At 46.1% G+C, this 22,893-nt stretch overlaps 1 protein-coding gene across 2 annotated transcripts in view; it reads left to right on the top strand.

The window, feature by feature from the left end:
• RFX4 (regulatory factor X4) overlaps positions 1 to 22,893 on the top strand; it is a 151,561-nt gene that overhangs the window by 98,610 nt on the left and 30,058 nt on the right. For both annotated transcript variants that reach the window (XM_040990981.1, XM_040990988.1), the window contains 5 exons: positions 6,993 to 7,093; positions 8,885 to 8,943; positions 12,617 to 12,761; positions 18,314 to 18,408; positions 18,826 to 18,943. In XM_040990981.1, coding sequence (XP_040846915.1) covers positions 6,993 to 7,093; positions 8,885 to 8,943; positions 12,617 to 12,761; positions 18,314 to 18,408; positions 18,826 to 18,943 — 518 coding nt within the window. The remainder of the gene's footprint in view (positions 1 to 6,992; positions 7,094 to 8,884; positions 8,944 to 12,616; positions 12,762 to 18,313; positions 18,409 to 18,825; positions 18,944 to 22,893) is intronic.

Below are 22,893 nucleotides of genomic sequence, written 5' to 3' on the forward strand. Positions count from 1 at the left end.
TTTCTTTTTTTTTAAAGATTTATTTTTATTATTTTTTTTTATTGGAAAGGCGGATATACAGAGAGGAGAGACAGAGAGGAAGATCTTCCGTCCAATGATTCACTCCCCAAGTGACCGCAACGGGCCAATACTATGCCGATCCAAAGCCAGGAGCCTCTTCCGGGTCTCCCACATGGGTGCAGGGTCCCAAAGCTTTGGGCCGTCCTCGACTGCCTTCCCGGGCCACGGGCAGGGAGTTGGAAGGGAAGCGGGGCTGCCGGGATTAGAACCGGCGCCCATATGGGATCCCGGGTGTGCAAGGCGAGGACCTTTAACCACTTGCGCCACCGTGCCGGGCCCTCATAAGGTTTTCATTGTTTAGTTTGTTAATATGCTAAGTTTTACATTGTTTTATTTTCAACACTATAGCAGCCTTTCATTCGACATGAAAATTGATCATGATTTTTACAAACCGTTTTGCTAGATTGAACTTGCTAATATTTTGTTGAGGACTTGTATCTAAATTCAGGAAACTCTTGATCTTTAGTTTTGCTCTCTCGTTGTTTTCCTGTTTTCAGTTTTATTGATTTATACTTTTATTTTTAATTATTTCCTTCTTTGTACTTATCTTGCGTCTTTTTTAGTTGCTTTTTAAAATATATATTTATATTTAAAATATATAAAAATAAATATATATTTTAATCTGTTTTACATAAATAGACAATAATTTTATATAATAAATATAATACACAACAAATTTATATGAAATATATAAATATATGTATATATTATATATAATTTTATATATAAATATATATTTAGTTATAAATAAATTGTATATTTATTTAGTTAGTTGAAAGACAGTTTTAGAGACAGAGAGGGAGGGAGAAAGAAAATGAGGCAGAGAGAGAGAGCGAGAATCTTCGATCTGCTGTTTCACTCTAGAATGACCACAATGGCAGAGTCTGGATCAAGGCACAGCCAGAAGAGCTGTACTCCCATCACACTGTTCCATGTAGGTGGCAGCGGCACAAGCACTTGGGCTATACGTTTTTTTTAGTTCTTTGTTTAAATTTTTTTTATTATTGAAGATGATTTAGTTTTTATTTATATAAAGTAAGCAAATTGCACATATTTCATGGTACAGATTTAGAAATATAATGATACTTGTTTTCTTAAAAGATTTATTTTTATTTGAAAGTCAGATATACAGAGAGGAAGATCTTCCGTCCGATGATTCACTCCCCAAGTGAACACAACGGCCGATGCTATGCCGATCCGAAGCCAGGAGCCTCTTCCGAGTCTCCCACACAGGTGCAGGGTCCCAAAGCTTTGGGCCGTCCTCAACTGCTTTGCCAGGACACAGGCAGGGAGCTGGAAGGGAAGCAGGGCTGCCGGGATAGAACCGGCACCCATATGGGATCCCGGGTGTGCAAGGCGAGGACCTTTAACCACTTGCGCCACCGCGCCGGGCCCATCTTTGAGGCTTTTACTTGTCCTCAACTGCTTTCCCAGGCCACAGACAGGCAACTGGATGGGAAATGGGGCCACTGGGATTAGAACCGGCACCCATATGGGATCCCGGCACATGCAAGGTGAGGACTTTAGCTGCTAGGCTACTGTGCCAGGACCAATGATACTTATTTTTAATTTTTTAGAAAAAATATTTGAAAGAGAGAGGGGAAGAGACAGAGATCTTCCATCTGCTGGTTCATTCCCTCAAATGGCCATAACAGCTAAAGCTGGGCCATGCCAAAGTCAGGAACCTGGCACTCCATTGATGTCTCCTATATGAGTAACAAGGACCCAAAAGGCTTGAGCCATCTTCTGCTGCCTTGCTAGGGACATTGTCAGAGAACTGGGTTACAAGTGGAGCAGCCAGAACTCAAACTGGTGCTCACATGGGATGCTGGAATTGCAGGCAATGGTTTGACACAAGATACCAAAACTGCAGCCCGTAGGTTTTATTTTTCAGTGTTCTTGCTGTACCCTTGGGCTTGTACTATACTCTTTTGAGACTTGGTGCTGATTAGTCTATTTGGGTTGGTTTGGAGCAGGGTTCTCTTTTGCCCTGCGTAATCTGCTGTAACAAGCCCTGTGGATTTCTGTGTCTTTGTTGAGCATACTCCATGATCCTGTCCCATCCATGAATCCATAATGGTCGGCACCCATGATGGTTTCTTCTAGGCTACACTTGATCTTAGCTACAAGGTCAAGAAGTGATTGCACTAGACTTAGATAGCATTTTCTTTTTAAATTTTCTCCACTATTGGTGGGTCTTCCCCTATGCTCTGGGGCCTGTGGGCTGTTCTGCCTTTCTCCTGGTCCCTGAAGCCTTTATTCCCTAGGAAGCGGAGACCAGGTTGGGCTATATTTCTTCTTCCAGCATGTACCCTTAGATAGGCTTTCTTGGTTCCCCTACTTTGGCTACAGTTTTTCTTTGTAAAGATTCATTTCATTTATTTGCAAGACAGAGAAGGAGAGAGAGAGAGAGACAGAGGAAGAAACTTTACACCTGCTGGTTCATTCCCGGAATGGCCACATGCAGATCTGGCTTGAATCTTGGCCATGCTGTTTGCTGCACTTCCTTGGTAGGAGGTGGGGGAGGCGGGGGCAGAGGAGGTAAGAACTTCTCCGTGCCTTGGTTTCTTCCTTCCATTTAGGGCTAACAACAGTACCTATCTCACAGGCTTGAGATGAGGATCACGTAAGAAAGTACTGATGAAGCGTGCAGTGCTTGGCACGTGGTACTCATGAGACAGTAAATGCTGTCAACACCATTCTTGCTGTGGTAAAGGCATCACTGTTGGAAGCCATTCAGGGAATTATAAGTGTGGAGGGAAGGTAAGAGGAAGGGGCGACATAGCAGCTGCACGTGAGAACCATCCCCACACACGGAGGAAAATGTGGTACTGGAAGTGTAGGGCAGATTGGGAGTGCCAGCCGAGAGTGTGAGATAGAAGAAGAAATGGGAGTGGGGACAGGGGGTACAAGAGAGGGTGCAGCTTCTGCAGGGGGCAGAACGGGCTGACCAAGGCTCATATCTGTGAGGTGGGACAGATGGCTCTGCCCCAGCTCCTCTGATGCCTCAACAAGGCAGCTCGAACACTTGCATTGTTCCTACAAGTCTCACAGTCACAAGTCTGACGACCCAAAATAGAATCCTTCCCAGGCCGCATCCCTCCCTGCTTCTCTGCAACTTCATCAAATCAAACAGTAGCTCAATGTGAAGGTCCCCTCTGCAGTGCGTGCTGCTTAGTTCTCCCAATGAAGGCCAGCCTCGCGGATCAAGTTGTGAGCCATGGCAACACGCCAGGGGTGGAGAGTGCCAAGCCTCTCACTGTTGACCTCTGTCAGGGGCAGCAGGTGTTCTATGAGATCTCCTCCCTCTGAAGCTGGGGGCAGTGTGCTCAGAAGGCACATCAGAGCTGAGTCCTGCCCTCTTCTTCACTCAGGAGTCCCGCAGTTCCCCTGGAATCTAACATGGAGAAGCACCTCCTGTGTGGGAGGCATCCCGCTGGACACAGGAACTGCTTCTACCACTTTTCTCTTAAACACCCACATCCACTCACTAGGAAACCCTGCTGGCTCTGCCTTCAAAATATGGGTTTTTCTCAACATACCGTTTCCATTGTTCCTACCCTCATCCAGACGCCCATCTTGCCTAGACAATCACAGTCATATCAAAATAGCTCTTGGCTCTGTCTTTGCCCTCCTGTAGTTAGTCATTTTTAAAAATATATTTGCTAATTTTTATTTTAAATAGTTACAGAGAGTGGGAGAGACAGAGAAAGAGATCTCCCATCCACTGGTTCACTTCCCAAATGGCCACAAAGGCTAAAGCTGAGCCAGTCTGAAATTGGGAACCAGGAGTTTCTCCCAAGTCTCCCATGTGGGTGCAGGAGCCCAAGCACTTGTGCCATCTTCTGTTGCCCTCCCAGGCCATCTACAGGCAGCTGGATTGGAAATGGAGCAGCTGCGACTCAAACCAGCACCCATGTGGGATGCTGGTACCACATGCAGAGTTTTAACCTATGGTACAGCACCAGTCCCAAAGTCATTCTGTCAAAATACATGGTAGGATAGGAGGGTTGTGACAGGAAAGGAGGCAAGAGAGTGGAAACACCCCAGATTTGAAATATCTTGGTCCACATTTGAATCAAGTATAAGCAAAGTTGGTAAGGGAGGGAGTCAGGCCATTTTCTGGGGGCAAGAACATTCCAGGCCAAGGCAACAGCAGGTGCCAAGTTCCTGGTGAGGTGGCAAGGGCCTGGAGCGCTGGAGAGACAGGAGCCATGCTGCGGGAGTGGAATGGACAGGGGACAGGCCCTGAAGGGACTGTGGCCAATCAATATGGTGGGGTGGGAGCAAAGCTTGGGCAGGATTTTGTGGGTAATACAGCTGAGGTCCGTCCACCTGGGGATGGATGCCTTTCATTTATGTCACTTATTTAGCATTTCAAATATGGCAACCATGTGTTTGGCACCAATCTGAGTACTGAGGTTATAACAGTGATAAGGAAAGGGGACTTAGTCCTTACTGTGGCATGGAGCACACAGTTGAAGCTGAAAGAGAAGTTGTCCATTAATGAGACAATCCTATAGCTGAATGCATCATTACAGGTTGTCACAACCACAGACCTTTCAAGAGCAATAATGGGTTCTGCCCCATTTGAGGGGGGCTTCAGAGAAGGTTTTCATATGGTAGTAAATCTAGTCTGAGCTCAGATGGGTGGGATGTAATAATGGGAAAAATATGCTTGCCTGCAAGAATGCCAGGGGGCAAAGATCCTGAGAGGAGGTGAGACCCAGATAGAGGCCACTGATGCTAAAATAAAATGCAAAGGAGAGAAAATGTGCAAAAAGGGGATGGAGAAGGAAGACAATTTGAGCCATTCGGGGCTGTGGGAAGAATTTAGATTTTTAATCCTATGAACAGTGTGAACTCACTGAGGAGTTTTAATCAGAGAATGACATCGGAATCGCTTTGGAAGGCCAATGTGGGTGATGGGTTAAGCTGGCAGGGCCAGTGGGTAGGAAGCTAATATCATAGCCCAGGTGAGAGGTGATGGTAGCTTGACCTGGCAAGATAAATGGGTGCTCTCAAGAGACAACTTGGGGTAAATTCTGCGGTAGTCCAAAATAATGACTGCATCCAGATACACTAGAGGAAGAAAAGCCAGACCCTATAAGCCTCATGGTGTGGTGCAACACGGATAACCTGTGCAGTTTGCTTGCCTGAAAAATTGTCACTGAACTGCATCAAGTCCTCAGATGTGGGAGCTATTTTACCAGAAACACACACAGTAGAAGCCTAGATCAAATGACAACACTGGGAGGAACAGATCGGCCAAATAAGAGCATGACACATTCCAGCTAACATACAATGTGACATTGCATATAAATCTATGACACAAAATGGAAGGAAAAATGAAGCAAAATAAGGCAGTGTTATATCCTTTATGCAATGTCCACACCTCGCTTGGGTCCTGACTCAAGCAAACTGAGAGACATCTTTGAAAGAAGGCAGAGTCTGGGCTGGGCCGGGAGGAGTCATCTGTGCTGTTGGCCTGGGGTTCTGTCACTGCCCGAGACATAAAGTCGGTGCAGGCAGAGACTGAGCCCTAAGCATGGATCAAGAACTCAGGGAAGGAAGGAAGCTTTATGCGAAGGAAACCTGGGAAGACTTGAAGAACTGGAAATTTTGTGACAGCGGAGAGGCAGCCTGAATCAGGGGATCACAGATGCCACAGGAAACCAGTGTCTCCAAAGGGAGGATGTGGGTGAGGCAATTAAATGCTGCCAAAATATCAACCAGGGTGAGGACCAAGATAAGTCCACTGGCCAGGTTTGGTAGCCTGGAGGGTGCTGCCTAAGTGAGGCCTGTTGAGGATAAGGGACAGGTGTGAGATGAGGTGTGAACTGGGAGGTGAAAAGGAGATGAGCAGGCTCGGCAGCTCCTTGAAGGAGTCTGTGAAGTGAGAAAAGGGAGGTGGCTCGAGAAGACAGTGTTGAGGGCATAAGTCTTTATTATTACTTTAAAATGAGACATTGTTGATGCATTAAAATAATGAGGATGGATAGGAGAAAGGACAGTCGAGCAAGCAAGTCCTGAGAAGACAGAAAGAGGACCAGCACTCCTGATTCTGCAGGTAGCACAGAGCCAACCACATTCTTCCTCTGCTGTTCATCCTCTCTGAGAAGGAGATGATGCCACTTATTGGTGGGGAAGGGGAAGTTAGGGATTAGAGGTACCAGGATCTCAGGGGCAGTAGAAGCTGGTGGTAGAAAAGGCAACGTAAGATGTCTGGATGGCCTGAACAGGTGGAGGTGGTGATGATGGTATGAGAGGAGAGCGTGGGTGGTCAACTGAACCAAGAAGGCAAGGATGGCATGGGTGATCACCATGGGAGCAGCCCTTGTGCCTGGTGAGGGTCTTCAAGGAGGAATGCTGACGTAGGGCCATGAGCACATGATTTTCATGGTGAGATCCTGAAAGTGGTGCTTGATGTGTTGTCAACTCCAGATGCTGCAGCTTACTGCCCCTGCCCTGCCCTGCCCTGCCCTGCCCTGCCCAGGAAGCAGGACCCCTCCCACCTCCCATGCCCAAATTGAACATGCTTTCAAAGCCCATATCAGAAGTGTTTGCCAAATTAAACATATGCTGTCCTTCCCATTTGTTGCTGAAAGTGACAGAATGGCAAGTTGTGTGGGATGTGGCAGACAGGATCCTACCTGTCCTGAGGACTTGAACAGGAATGAGTTTTGATGGCTTAAGTCTGCAACCAGCCTTTCCCCATGACTGCTCCCACAGAGCCCTAGCACCCTCTCCCCATCCCTTCCCAGACGCACCCTTCTCTGCACGACTTGAGTTGCCCACATTGTCTCTGAGGTTGCTCTGATGAGTGGCAGCTTTTGGCAGCAGCCATCACCCACTTAGGAGCCCTAGATCCCTTTGCAGACCTATTGGGAGGACAGGGCAACGCACTTAGTAGGCATCATTTCTCTTTCTAGCTTAACTCAGGTGATTCGAAAGTTTGCCAAGCAGCTGGATGAGTGGCTGAAAGTGGCCCTCCATGACCTCCCAGAAAACCTGCGCAACATCAAGTTCGAATGTAAGTACGGAGGGTGGGAGCAGACTTGTTAATGACATGCTAACAGCAGCAGCTGCCAGGCACTGTTAGTCTACAAAGTAGAAGCCAACAGGCTAAGAACTTTATATGCAAACATTTACTTACTCCTGGTAAAATGTTTACTGTACATGGCACAAGGAGAAGGAATTGGGCTTAGAGAGGTGTTAAGTGGCAGAGATAGGAACGGCTAGATTGCTTGGTCAGAGGCCCATTTCTGCTTATCATCACTCATCTTGTTTGATTCACCCCTGCAACAGAGGAAGTAGTGTCGGGCAAGTTAACTGACCTCCACGCTCTGAGATGCTCTTGAAGCTCGTGCCCACGGGACAGTGGCGGCCAGAGAACAGCACGTGGGCTTCGTGTCCTCTCGGTCTAATTATGAAGCCAAATTCTATGGGGAAAACCAGTAGCAGGTTTCTGGCTTGGGGAAGACTCAGGTGCAGCTCGATCGAGGCTACCAACCAAAGACCAAACAATGTTTAAGCAAAACCAAGTTTTCAAACATTGGTTTCTCAAAGTTGCATTCTGAAAACAGCCCTCCAGATCCTGCCCCAAATAAGTGCTAGCAAGGGAAAGGAAGGCGATCAAATTACCCTCTCTCCCTCTCTGCAGGCCAAGCTGAGCCCTTTCAGAGGCCCCTGGAGGCTGCCTGCGGTGCCCCTCACCCATTGAGAAAGCCTGCTTTATTTCACGGCTCTCAGTTCTTTTCTTTTCATGGGCACTAAATTCCACATCACAAAGTTAAAGAAAAAGTAATTAAGGAGAAGGATTAACGATTGATCGGCCTGGAAAATTAGAAGTTCATCTCCCACCTCCCCCGCCCATTCCTCCACCCCACACCCTTTTCCTTCAAACCAAGCTGGCTCTGTGTACAGATTAGAATAATCCTAGGGAAATGTCTATTTCTTGACCAGTTCGGAAATTAATGAGAAGAATGCCTTGCACCCATTTTAATTACGCGGACGAAACCAACCTGTCCCAGAGTCCTGGAGGAGGTGTGCTGGGCCTGCCACCTGTGTGTGCCTGTCCCCGCAGGACCTGGCAGTGCCTTGGGGGAGTATGCAAGGTGTGGAAACAAAGACCTGGGGCTTAGTCAGGCACATGTCTTGTCTGCTTTCCAATCCCATCCACAGACAGATCTCCCCACTTGACAGGGTCAGCATTAGAAGCAGGAGTATTCCTGTCAGCAGTGATCGCTACGCAACCCACCCCCGCCCCTCCAAGAATCCTGAATGGGGCACGGAGACCATTTGGTTTGAATGCCAAGCCATGTTCAAGGTGCTGCCAGGGTTCTATCGGAGATGCATCTGCTAGCCACCCCCTCCCCCGCCCCCAACAATACTGAGGTTCAATCGGGGTTTCCTATTAGACACACTACTTTTTAAAGGGGCTTCTTCAAAGCTTCCACTTGATTCTTAGCAATTATTTGTGAGGAGAATGTTTGAGCTTGCAATTAGCAAAATGAAAGACAAGCAAATAATTCCTCTTACTCACGGTTGATTGATGCCATCACTCCTCGCACCTGTGAGTGTGTCATGTGTGTGATTCTGAAATCTGTACACCAAATGTCGCCATTAGGAAATGGCTGCGGAAGCCCAAGCAGGAGAACAAAGAATCAAATGCAAAGTTTTGCCAGTTGGGGTATGCAAATGGGATTGGGCACACAGACAACCTGAGGCGAAATGAGAATAGAGCTTTTTAAAATTGGCCTCAAAATACCAGGTACCCTCATCAGCATGCGAATATTTCAAACTGTCTCTTTTCTTCTTGCAGTGTCGAGAAGGTTTTCCCAAATTCTGAGACGGCAAACATCACTAAATCATCTTTGCCAGGTAGCTGTTCTCTGCCACGTGTATTCACCACTGTTAAGTCACTGCGAACAGGGGGGCAAATCCGCAGAAACAGAACCTGTCTGCTTGCTTAACAGGGCACTCCATGTTTTCATTTCTACAGATAATTTAACAAAAAAAATTAAGCTAATAACCAGTTTCAACTCATATACAAAATAGTATCTAACGTGAAACATGTCTGAACCTTTCAAATATGTTCTAGATCTACAATTTTATGTTTCCCTTAAGTTCAGCCCCAGCTCCCACCGCACACTTTATCGGTATTTGGGACAGGATAATTGTTGTAAAGTTGTTTGTGTGTCCAACTAGCAGATGTCAGCAGTCCCACCCCCCGCCGCCTATTTAACCACTGAATCAGAGGATGATTTGTTATTTGTTATGTCATCTAAAAGTTCAGAGCCCCACCGTCTGTTAAATGTTTTCCTCATTTTTCTCAGTGTTCCATGTCTGCATTATTATTATTTTTTTAAACACAAAAGTGACATATGGTTATTCTAAAAGCCTCAAGTATGTAGGTGTGTGAATAAAATCTGTGTGGAAGATCCTTCCCCACTCCCCTGTCTACCCTGGAGTTCCAACTGGATGGCATATTGCTTTACATTTCTATTAATTTGTACTTTAAGGAAGATTATCTGCTAAAGCAACCCGTGCAGGTGTCATGATAATTGACCTCACAGAAGGGTCAGCAGATAGCCACAAGCCAAATGTGGCCTTCAAATGCTTGGGGTTGTTGTTTGATTAGCATTGTTAAACACATTGTTTTTCACTTGTTATTAATAGTTAACACCTGGAGATAATAGCCAAACATCCACATTTTCTATAGAAAAATTTGAAGAGCTAAACTTGTCCCAAAGCTGTGTTTCCCTAGGAGGGCAGCCAGCTAAAGGCATCCAGGTCTCCCCAGGAAGCACTGTCCTGGTCACACCAGCTCCTTCTAAGATTTACTAATTTATTTGAAACACAGGAAGAGAGAGAGAGAATGAATATTGAGCTTCCATCCACTGGTTCACTTCTCAAATTGCTGCAGTGGCTGGTGTTGGCACAGGCAAAGGCCAAACCTAAAACTCCATCTGTGGGTCTCCCAGTTGGGTGACAGGAGCCCAAGCACTTGGGCCATCTGCTGCTGCCCTCCCAGATGCATTAGTAGGGTGCTGAATTGGAAGCAGAACAACCTGGACCTGAACAGGTGCTCTTGTGGAATGCTGGACTCAGGTTGTGGCTTAACGTGCTGTGCCACAGCATCAACCCCAAGTCTCTTTCTTACACTTGGCCCACTCATTCATGTATGTCTCCTGTTTGTGTTTGGCTTTGTAACTTCTTCTTAAAGTGTTGCTGGTACTGGTTGGATGCTGGTTATTCAAATCAAGGCTTCCTGTTAGAGTGGCCTGAAGCAAGGCCCAGGACAGGGTCCACCCCAACACAGCTCATGGTTCCTGCCCCAATTCTGGCACAGAGAGCTCGGGGAATTACTTAGAGACCAGAAGAGAACCCTGCTAGATTCACACAGACTGCTACAGAGGCTACCTGGGACGCTGTTGTGGGTATGTGCAGAGTCTGACAGATTCAGGGAAGAAAATGAATATTAATAATAACTTTTAAACCTGCTGTCATGTTTCTGAGGTGCATGCCAGCTTGGCCTTCTAGTCGTTTTCTCCAACCTGGCAGAGTGGTTTTGGGGTCTTCTCTGGCAATTAGATAGAGTTTTGGTGCTTCTTTCTGGGGCTGAGATAGTTGAGGAAGGACTTGGGCCTTTGAGTGCACTCGTAAGTAAAATCATCCACACCCAGCCTGGAGCCGCACAGACACAAACACATTCCGTCTCTACCTTCTTCATACGGATGGCGTGTAACTGAGTCAGCAGGTGCCTCCTTGTCTGCACCGGACAGCTCTTAGACACATGTCTCCCCAGTCAGGTGCCATGTTGGAACGGAGGCATTGTGCAGCACTGGCTAACATCCCAGGAGCTTTCCTAGCCATGCACATGCACATGACATCCAAGCGAGGATGTGCCCTCAAATACCCAATATTCCCAGATCCTACTTCATCCAGATATAATCCATACTCATGAAATTTCGCACTCATCACTCAACTATTTAGTCAACAAAATCCCTAGGAGAGCCTGCTGCAAGCCAGAAACACTGCTTAGTGGTACCTGCCTTCAACTGAAAAACAAAAAGTAAACAACAAAAAAATAATTATAAGTCTCAAGTGTTATCAAGGAAAAAGAATGGGAGTATATGACATTCAAGTCCTGTTTAGATAAAGCAGAAAACGGCTCTCTGTGTGTTTGTGCCATTTAAGCTGGAGCATCCATGAGCCAGGGTTGAGGACGCAAGATGGGAAAAGCATGTCCCATAGATGCACGATGCTGGAGGTGTCTACACCCTGAGGACCAGCAAGCAGCTGTAATGTGCTCTCAGCCCCTGCACTGGGCGCTATGCCTGCCAAACCTTATCTCCAGGGTCACCCAACACTATTCCATCTCCACCTCTAGGTCATCACTGTGATTAATCTCCTCCCCTGCCCCAAATCAGTCTGTTGCCAGCAGCAAAGTCAAGACTCTGAACCGGGTTTGTTTGCATCCAGACACCTGACCTTTACATTTGGTTATTTCCATCATTTTATTACAGACTGGCCCAACCCATACACTCATATGTTCCAGGCCTTCGTGACCTTCCACAGGTTCTACAATTATTTAAATAGGATTTGACTTGTGCTGGGCCAGTCTGGGTGGAACCAGGGGTTGTCCAGTATTTATCTTTTTAGCTTTGGAAGTTTATAAGCATTAGGAGATTTACAAGATCCTTGTGAATTTTGTGTCTTTTAAAAATGTTATTTTAAAACATGCAAATAAGGGAAATGAGGCTGAAGATAAGATTTTTTTTCTTTTGTCAGGAGTATACCAATTTGGTGATGTTTCTCCAAGTGTTCCAACTAATAAATTTAGGTTCACTAATGAGGGTTTGCTGGGAAGCTACAGCTTTAAAAGGTGCACACATACATGCAACATACAAAATGCACTCCACACATACCACAACATACACCACACACGGAAACATCACACCCCACACACATCACACACACAGATCTGAGGTAAAGCCTCTTTTTCCTCCATCTTAGTTATTCCTATTTATTTAATCATCCTTTACTTTAAACAAAAAAAGGGAACACCAAAACCTACACTGCTTCAGGATGCATTTATCTCACCAGCACACAGTTTGAAATCTCCGGTGCAAATCTATTAGGGGGTCACAGGAATATTCTGACACCTGGGCCCGCAGCTTCCCCGGCACTAGGGCAACACAGGTTATGCAGCATAGAGCTCCCATCTGCAAGATCTCATCAGAAAGCCCATGGATCCCTGGGCGTCATCAGGTTGTTCTCTGGGATCAGGCCCAAAGGGGCTGGAACAGCAGCCCTTGGTCTGGCCTAGGCCACCTTGGTGGTTTCTTACAGAGAGGCAGGGCTAGGGAGAGAGACCCACGGGAAAGCGTCTACATCCCTTGAGTTAGGGAAGCAGCTGCTGCTCTCCTGCCAGTAGGCTTTCCCAAATTACCAAGTGGTTTGTAAAATACCCTAAGTAGATTTCCTAAGACATGGAAGGGAATAAAGATGAAGGGGTTTTAACCGAAGCGATGCTTGGATTGGATTGCAGGCATCTCGAACGGTGATCCACAGTGCAGATATCACATTCCAAATGCTGGAAGACTGGAGGAACGTGGATTTGAGCAGCATCACCAAGCAAACCCTTTACACCATGGAAGACTCTCGCGACGAACACCGGAAACTCATCATCCAGTGTAAGATGTCCCGCCGGAGGGTGCTGGGTTTTGGTTTCTGTTTTTGTTTGTTTGTTTATTAATTAGTTGGAGAGACATAGAGGAAGATCTTCATCTGCTGGTTCACTCCCCAAGTGACCACAATGGGCAGAGCTGAATTGATCTGAAGCCAGGAGCCAGGAGCTTCTTCCGGGTCTCCCACACAGGTGCAGGGTCTCAAGGCTTTGGGCCGTCCTCAACTGCTTTCCCAGGCCACAAGCAGGGAGCTGGATGGGAAGTGGGGCTGCTGCTACATGAATTGGCACCCATATGGGATCCAGGCAAGTGCAAGGCTACAGCACCGGGCTCATTGGTTTCTGATTTTTAAAGAAAGCCAAAATAACTTGGTCACTATTTCAGTGGCACTTACCATCCCCTCCTCCCTGGGATCCTCTCCTTCATATTGCCCCTGGTAAATGGATTGGCACAGTTGGGAAGGCTGACTGACTTAAGAGGACATGTGTGTCAGTACCACTGGGAGAAGCATTCTTGTGCAACAGGGCAGCACACAATACAGTGCAAAGGACCCTGTGTGTGACCCCAATCACCATGCCTTGATCCATGGAAGTGGGGGAGAGGGGGGAAAAGCTGACTGCCTTTCTTGCCATATGCTAGCTTGGAGGCACTGGAACCACTGCCTACTTTTTCAGCAGAGGGCCCATGAGTCAGCCCAGCTCTTGGCAAGGTGAACCTTTTCCACTGCACTCAACTTTTGAGAAGGGGAGAGCATGGTGTGTAAACTTTTGGGCATAAGTTCACACCTCTATGGACAAAGACTTCAACCTACAGCTACAGGCAAACTGCTCCAAATGCCACCCTGATGCCAGTGGCACATTGTTTTCTCCTAGCAGTAAGCCAGGATGACCCTGCCACTGTGCCAGCAGATCACAGCCACCCACCCCAGCTGACTACCTAGAGCACGCTCACAGCCCAGGGAGCCCAGCTACCACTCTATACTGTGGTCAGCCTTCCTTCTTGACACTTAGCAGGCAAAAGGGGACAGGAGGGCAAAAAGGATGACTCAGAGCTCCTCCTTTGGGTCTCAGAGATTGGTGCTGAGAGCACAGTGGGGGGCAGGAAGGGTGGAAAGGAGATGAAGTCCACTGCCCACTCCCAAACTCAGAATGGGGCTCGGTCCCAATAATGACATGGGGGAGGGAGCTGTCCCACCAAGAGGGAACTGTTGTGGAAGGCTCAGGCCGCCTCAAGAGTTCCAGCCATATGCCACCTGCAAATATTGTCATGAGAAAATGTCTTAAAGTCACCCCATCCAAGTCTGTGGTACTTTATAAACAAAATTCCCTGTATGTCCCTATCCCATTCAGCCCTTTTCAAAAGCAAATGGGCCATGTGGACCTGCCCCGGGAAACTTACTGAGAGAGCTAATGATGGTCCCTAACATGATGACTCAGCCTATTGCCTGCCTACTACTAGCTGGCATGTGCCAGCTCCCATGGCTGCTCCAGCACATGCATGACTTCATTGTATCTCCAGGTCTGTGAGGAAGGTACTCTCAGCCCTTCCAGAGCCAGTAAGCAGCAAAGCTGGATCTCAAACCCACATCTATTCCCAACTTCCCATCAGGCACTAGTGCGGCTCATGTTGCCAAGGAGCAGAGGAGACAAAAATAAATGGGAGTGAGCTCAGAAGTTCTGGGATAGGGTAGGCATTTGGTACAACCATTAAGTCGCCATTTGGGGATGCCAACAGCCCAGGTAAGAGTGTTATATTTGAGCCTTAGCTGCTCTGCTGCCAATCCAGCTTCCTGCTGGTATACAACCAGGGCAGGTAATGACTCAGGTTCTTGGGTTATCCCCTGCCACCCACGTGGGAGGCCTGGACAGAGTCCTGACCCAACTCTGGCTGTTGTGGGCATTTGGGAAGCAAACCAGCAGATGAAAGACAACTCTATCTCTCAGTTTCAGTCTTCTCTGCCTTTCAAATAAAATGAAAATAAATACATTTTATTTTATTATTATTTTTAAATATATACTTGTTTATTTGAGAGAGTTAAAGAGAGAGAGGGAGAGACAGAAAGAACTTCCATCTGTCAGTTCACCCCTCAATTGGCTCCAACACAGAGCTAGATCAGGCTGAAGCCAGGGGACTCAAGTTTCCTGTGGATTTCCCACACAAGTGCCAAGATCTCAAGTGCCTGAGCCATCCTTCCCTGCTTTCCCAGGCTCATTAGCAGGGAGTTGGATCAGAAGTGAAGCAGCAGAGGCATAAAGCAGCTCACATATGGGATGTTGCCATCGCAGATGGTGGTTTAGTGTGATAGACCACAATGCCAGCCAAATTTTGAAAGATAAAAAGAAGTTCCAGAATCTTTCCAGGTGCTCAATCAAGTTTCCTGTTCTGCTTTTCCCTCTGCTCAGTTAGACAGTCAGCAGAACGCATGACTCTGGGCACCCTAACAGCACTAGGGATCTCTCATCATTACTTCCCCCTAACCTCCCAATAGGCCAGACACAGAGCAGGTGTCCGGTGGTGCCCATGGAGACCTGAGAAAGTGAGTTATAAACCCCGAGTGACCCTGGTTCTTAGCTCTGCTAACCACTCCTAGCAGCTTGAGATTTGCTTCTTTCCTCCCCTCTGTGCCATTGATGATGAAAGAAACATGCGAGGAAGACCTATAGGGAAGCATACAATGAGCCAGGGCCAGCTGGCGGGAGCACCCCACGCCTGTGCTGCAGTGCTGCAGAAGGCACTGCTGTGTTTCTCTCTCCTGTCAAGGGCCTTCTCATGAAGTCCCGTTAGGCTCAGGACAACAGGAGTGCCCTTTCCAGCTGTGGAGATAGTCTTCTTCTGGGGACAGAAGTGATGTGGCTCCATTCAACCTGGCTGCTCCTTATTGAATGTCCAGGGTTGGACTCTGCTGCATGCTGGGCAGAGTAGTGAGTAACAGGGACACTGCCCTTCCCACATGGAGGTTAGATTTCATGGAAAGTCAGAAGCTGAACAAGTAACTTACATGTGTGTTGCATCTTAATAAAGAGGACAAGGCTATGTGATACAGTTCCAAGAAAGGAAAATTGAAAAAAGATACCAAGCTGGAAGGCAGATGGCCTAGCACATGGTCTCTGCACTTTCCAAGCAGACAGCTAGAAATCCCTGAACACACAAAGAATTGGCCCAATGTCAGATTGAGTAGGATTAGGGGAAACTGTGTGCTACACTTTGCTTTTCTCATAACCAGTTAACAAAGCTTCACATTCTTTTTATAGGGGTTAACCACTACATCTGTGATGATATAGATTCTTGCCGGGAAGGCTTGACTCAACTTGGATTCAAAAAATACACATGAATTTTCCAGCACACCGTGACCTTGGTTTCCAACTTTGTTAAGTAGGAATAACACAGAGGAATGAAATGAGACTGTTTCTGTCACATGCTTAGAACACAGTACAAAGAGCCCAGTGGCATTGTAGCATTACATATATGCACTGGTTCATGTCCTGGCTGCTCCATTTCTGACCAAGCTTTCTGCTAATGCTTCTGGGAGGGCAGTGTAAGAATGGCTCAAGTGCCTGGTCCACAGTATCCACATGGAAAACCCAGAAAAACTCCCAGCTTTAGCCTGGCCCATCTCTGACTATTGGTGCCATCTGAGGAGTAAACCAGCAGAGCGAGTCTCTTTCTCTCTCTCTCTCTCTCTCTCTTTCTCTCCCTGTATTGCCCTGCTCTGTCTGTATCTCTGCATCTCAAATAAATTAGAAAATCTTAAAAAAAAAAAAAAGACGCAGTATAGCACTAGTACAGAGATGCTTAGCAAGCAAGTACTTGATTCAGGCTGCAAATGCTGGGCAACTTTTGGAAAGCTTGTCACCGTTAAGTGCCTTAGTTTCCTCATTTGTAAAATAGGGAGAAATAATGGTGCCAACCCCCTTGCATTGTTCAGCTACTCATTCAACAAATACTTGAGCACCTGTTCTGTACTGTGCTACGATGAAACAGTGAACACAGCCCAGTCATGCCCTCCTGACATCTGTGTTCTAGAGCTTGTCTTAAAGTTACACAAGTGTGCCCAGGTAAAACAGCTGAGAGAGGACCTGTGCGTGGCAAGTATGCAGGCACGTTAACCATCGGCACTGCTAGTATAGCACCCTTGCCATCATCCTGAAAGCACAGAGAGTCAGACGCAGGGTTGGGAAGAGTGAAAGAAACCAGTGCGGAAGTCAACAACCTGGATTCCAGTCCCTTCCCTGTTACTCTTCTACCTTCTGACTTTGAGTCATTTAACCTCATGGAGACATGGTTCATCTGTAAAAAGAGATCAAGATGTTTAAATCTTGAGAGAGACAGAAAAGAGACAGGCACACTTCAATCCTCAAAGGCCCTCAACAGCTGGAGTTCAGCCAACTTCCCACTAGGGGCCAGGGAGCCAGTCCAGGCCTCCCACATGGGTGCTAGGGACATGACTCCTTGCATCTTCACCTGCTGCCTTCCACGGTCTGCATTAGTAGGAAGTTGCAGTCAGGAATGGAGCTGAGATTTGAACCCAGGTACTCGTGATATAGGATGTGGGTGTCCCAACAGTTTGTTTAACTGCTAGGCTAAATGCCTGTCCCAACTAAATGAATGTTTCCAGTTTCAAGTTTTCATTCTAAAATCTTGAAAGCTTCTGATCTTGGAAGTTTAGTTGTTGTAGCAGTCATCCACTATGTTCAATAGAGCAACTGGCCAGTTTTCTAAAAATGGGAGAACAAAATCCCTCAGGCAAATAAAAACAAGGGAAATGTACAGACCGTTTAAATGCAGTCTGTTTTACAAACAAAAACAGTTTAAAAAAAGAGTAATCGAAAGAAATGTTTCCAACTGGAGACCACCACAGTCATGCGTCTATTTTCTGTAGTGCCTCACTGATTACAGAGGCTGTTCATATTCCAAGTGCATGTGGACTGCTGATAGGCTGGCCCACTGCTCACTCAACATCGCTGGGTCCAGAATGACCACATGTGCCCTCCCAGGGGGCGGACAGCAATAAAGCAGCATTACCTTTGCCAATTCATTCAAGCAGCTGCTTACTGGATAATTTATAACAGCTATATCACAGTAATGTTCTAGATACCAAGCACTAGTAGGGAGCCCCACACACACCCAACCACAACAGTGTCCTCTGTGATGTTAACAGGCAGAGGCAGTTCATGAAGGTAAGGACAGCATTTCAGGAGCAGTAAAGAGTTTTGCTGGCAAAGGGTACATGGAAAGGTACATATATTTCATACAAGGGGCGCTCCAGCTTGGCCATGAAGAAGTATGCATATGAACTGCTAAGAAAAGGACTAACACTGGGGGAAGGGCAGGGCTTATGGGTAGAGCATGGGATGGCTAGAGCTTAATGTGTTCACCCACATTCAGAGGCCCCTGGAGGAGGAAGTTTGGACATACATTTTGTAAAGTATTGAATGTCATGCTGAGGTTTTGACATTGTGTTTGTTTTATTTTACTCAATGTTGTTTTCCCTTAAAACTCATCTCGATTTAAGTACAACTGCAATGATTTGTGTTGGGGGGTTCTCCTTGGTTTGACAGTGTACCAGGAGTTTGACCATCTCTTGGAGGAGCAGTCTCCCATCGAATCCTACATCGAGTGGCTGGATACCATGGTGGACCGATGTGTGGTGAAGGTGGGTAAGCTGGAGCTGAAGGGGCAGCCTTGGAGCCCACAGCCCAACCCTGACCTCTGTGAGCACTCAGCTAATGCAGAGTCGGCTGTCAGCTGCCAGGTACTCAGCAGGCATGGCAGTCTGGAGCTCCAAGGGGAGGATTGGTCCCCATGCCCAGAAGCTAGAGGGAGGTAAAAGGCACAACTCTGAACTTCCGATCCCTCATGCAATCAGGTCAGCGGCTCTTCTAGCTGTTGTGTACACTGAGTCCTAGCATGAGATTGCATTTTTGAAGTGCAATTTTCCTGCATAAAACAAAAGGTCTGCAACCATTTCTCCGTAGGGCTGAACTTGGATACCCTTGAGTTCCTATTGTTTTTCAAAGAGTATTGTAAAAGGCCTAGTCAGCCACTATTAAAGCTGTTCATTTTCTTATAGGTGGCCGCCAAGAGACCAGGGTCCCTGAAGAAAGTGGCTCAACAGTTCCTCTTAATGTGGTCCTGTTTTGGCACAAGGGTGATCCGGGACATGACCTTGCACAGTGCTCCCAGTTTCGGTAAGGCCACCCAGCCCTCCCACATCCAAAGCTCTTTGCTCTCCACTCTGGGCACTGAAGCCACCTCTTTGGGGTTAACCACAGTCCTGCTTTCTGTTCTGAGGGCACAGGGTCATCACTCTGAGGGACATCTGTCCTTGGGGCATATGCCATTATTAGGATTTTCAGGAAGAAAGATGACATTGCAGGCCAAGGTGATGTGTCCACACTGAAAATGGGAGGTTTGCATCCAGAGTGTGTTCTGATTTAAAGAGGGTCAGTCGCAGGCTGCTGATTCTACAGGACAAGCTTGTACAATTCCAACACTGAGCACTTGGAAGACACCTCTGAGTTTGAGCATTTTCTTTGCAGATAGCTTGCTTAGCGTTCTTTATTTATTGATTTTGTTTTGTTTTCAAATGATTGACATTTAAAAAAAATATGTAGTCTAATTCAGGAAGAGAGCTTTTGCATTCATTTTCCCTTTTACATCAAGTGACCCCTTGGGCTTTCACTGTCTCTAAAAGATATCCACACCCAAAGTCCTCATCTGTTACTTTCTGGGAATCTTATAACAGGTGTTGCAGCTAGAAATTTAAGCAAAAACCTAAACACTGATTTGGTAAAAGTGCTGTGCCCCATTTCAAGACCCCATTTTTTTGTTTTTTTAATCTTTCACTGGAAAGCCTGAGTGATGTATTGAGTCCAGGTCTTCATTAGCAAAGTAAGATGGGAATTTAAGGCCTGATCTGCACAATCCGAAATCCCAAAACATGTTGACCTCAGTTTGTTAGTCATTCCCAAAGAATTGCTGGTAAATATTGCGGGTAATTGCTTCTGTTCTCTATTTGACTTTGCAAGTAGAGATGTGGTTTCGTTTCTCATTATCCCCAATTAAGCCAGTCAGTCCTGGGTTTTGCTCTGGGTTTAATTTGACACTTTTCCATCTAGCTTTTTATGGTCTTGTCACCATTTTCCAGTTGTGCTACACAATGAAGTGAGTATGTGGCAAAACACAGAAGGGTACTATTTTTTCTACACAGATCTGGCCATGAAAGACTGTGTTTCCCCACTTAGGGAAGCTTTTTGTTGTAGATTTCTTTAATCTCAGCACTGGGAAGTTCTCTGAACCTGCCTGCACCATGGCTACAGACGGGAATTCTCTCCCAGCTGTAGATGGAAATGTTCCACTGACTGCTACCTGCACAGTGCTATCAGGTGTGGCATTTTGATGACTTCCTGTTCAGCATCATTAGTGTTAACATGTGTTACCTCTAGCTCTGGAAAAATCATTCATGCCTAACTACTTTCACTTACGAGAACTGTTGAATAGTATTTGGATTTTTTCAGTGCTTCCAAGAACCATGGATATCACACACGCACACACGTGCACACACACACACACACACACACACACACACACACACACACACACACACACACACACAAAGTGATCATTCTCTCCTTGCTTCATCCCTTCTTTCATTTGCTGATTGTTTAGGTATATCATCAAGGACCATTCATTAGTCAAGACGAATACTTCCCTTTGCAATTCTCTCTGAAATTAACTTGTTTTTACTGAGATGACCATATAAAAAAAGGAAGTTTGGATGGTTTGGATGACAGAACAACTAGGATTTATGACTGGGTTGAATTTATTACTAAGGAATATGGTTCCTTAGAGTATGTTTATTTCTCTTTGATGCATACATTGCTTTAGAATACATTGGAAACTTAAGCAAATGGCCCCAAATGATCACAAATCATTGGGGGAAAGAAGAACTAACCCCATTTCATTTTTACAGCACTTTTCAATTCTAAGCATGTTCAAGTAATACCTGTCTCCAAGTGCATTAGCAGGCTATCTGCAGTGGTCCCCTTCATCTGATTCATTGTTGAATTTTGCAGCTTGGCGTGATAGGCAAATTGAAAGAATTTGTGGCAGACAAAAGCCCAATTCCCCCTTTCTGCCCGCATATGTCAAAGACCCAGTTGGTGGTTGTGTTTGGGTCATGTGTTCCCTGTATGAAAACAGCTAATTAGCGGGGTGGTGGGGAGCCCTCTATTCCCTGGCCCCCTCTCCCGGCTGCAGGGGCCAGCTCTATATATCTGATAACTCCCACATGGTCCTTGTCACCATAAATGGGTGTAGGATTTGTGTGTCAGCGTAGCAGGCTGCCCATTGCAATAATCGCGTGCAGTATCACAGTGATCCATGGGGGACTCTCACCTCTTCCCAGAGCAGCCCTTTTCAAAGGTAGTTGACTCCTTTCTTCTCCTTAATTCCTTTTCACTCTTTTCTCCCTAATTCCTTTTCAATGACAGAGCCTATGCTGTGAACTAAAGAAGCCAGACTATCTTTGCTGCAAGCAGTAGTTTCTGGTGAAATTAGTCAGCAAAGGTAGGCTAGCAGGCAATGAACTTTAGGTCCTAGTGGAGCTGAGCAACTTAAAGTTTCCATTAAAATGCACATGCACACGTCCTATTTCTAGCTAACTCATCTGATTTCAGCCAAGGCACCTGGATCCTCTTGATTCTGAATCTTCACCAAATGCCTGCCTATTTTGCTGTTTGGAACAGCCAAAAGGCAACAAGAGTACCTGAAGTACTTGGACATGAGAGAGTTTACAAAGCAGCCTGGTGTAATCTTGGAGCTGAAGGCAGGATGGCACATCACTCCCATGTTCACCTTTTTGCTGGCTTGTTTTCTGGCCTGGCATCAAAGTCCACTCATTTGTGCAGAGTCTGGGAGGCCAAAGAGGCCACATAGGCACCTGTCAATAAGCAGTACCCTGTTGAAGCGGGCATGACAGACTTCCAAACTGCTTTTCTTATGCTCAGATGTCCTGGCCTGGCTCTCCTTCAGGCAGAATTTGATCAACTGCAGGATCTTGGCAGTCATGGTGTCGTTCAGGCCCTCATCAGCGCTACAAAGCAGAAATTGTTTTCCCTGCAATCAGGAGAGGAGGCTGAGGGCTAGCCTAAGAATTCTCAGCCAAGAGCAGCCTGAGTTCAGCCTGCAATTGTTTCTATGCTGATGTGTCTCACACACTATGCTATACTGCCACCATCGTACTACCTTTCCTTAGCCAAACAGTAATAACAACAAGGCAACATTTATTGGAGAGCTGCTGTGCATCAGATGTTACTGGGCATGTCCTCATCTACTTCTCACACAACCCTGCGAGGTCTGCATGATTTTCCGCATCATGACCGATGAGGAAGCTGAGACAGACTCTAAAGGACTTGCTTAAGATTCGAGACAATCAAGAAGCAAAGACAGGATAACGATCATTATTGTAACAAATATTTAGAGAGCACTCACTTTCTTAAATTCTCAATTAATTCTGCACCTTCTGACAGAGGTGAGCCCTGGTTTTAAAATCAAAACTGCCTGACCACAAAGCCCAGGCTTTTTTTGATTATCATAATTGGAGCAAATAGCCTAGTCTCAGATACATGTTGCAAAAGGGCAAGACAAATTTATTTAATCCACACATTGATGTTTTAAATCAGATCCATGTATTAAGATAAAAATGTAAAGCCATGAGAGAAAAGAACAATAATTAGAGTGTCATGAGTAATAACGCATGCCGAAAGACAATGGGGTAATATCTTTTAAGTGTTGGGAGCAAAAATCTGCCAGCTATTATTAAAGGGTGAGGGAGGGCAAAATACAAAACATCCTCAGTTACACAAAGACTAAGAGATTAACTTGGCGCCCACAGATATTCACTGAAAATTACCAAAGAGCCAAAAACTTTGAAAAGATATATTTCAGCAGGAAGAAAAACAAAGTCATACCTGTGGTCAGGAACACAAGAAACAACATATTCTCATTATTGTTGTTATAAAACAAATCAGCCCAGAGCTTTGGAGGCTGAAAGAATCATTGTCTGATGTTTATGGATTCTATGCCCAAGATGACCCATCGTACTACATGCACTGTCCTGAATGAGAAACCATCATGT

Source organism: Ochotona curzoniae, unplaced genomic scaffold (genome assembly GCF_017591425.1).
Source record: "Ochotona curzoniae isolate NIBS_2020 unplaced genomic scaffold, NIBS_Ocur_1.0 contig_1014, whole genome shotgun sequence".
Lineage (NCBI taxonomy): Eukaryota > Metazoa > Chordata > Mammalia > Lagomorpha > Ochotonidae > Ochotona > Ochotona curzoniae.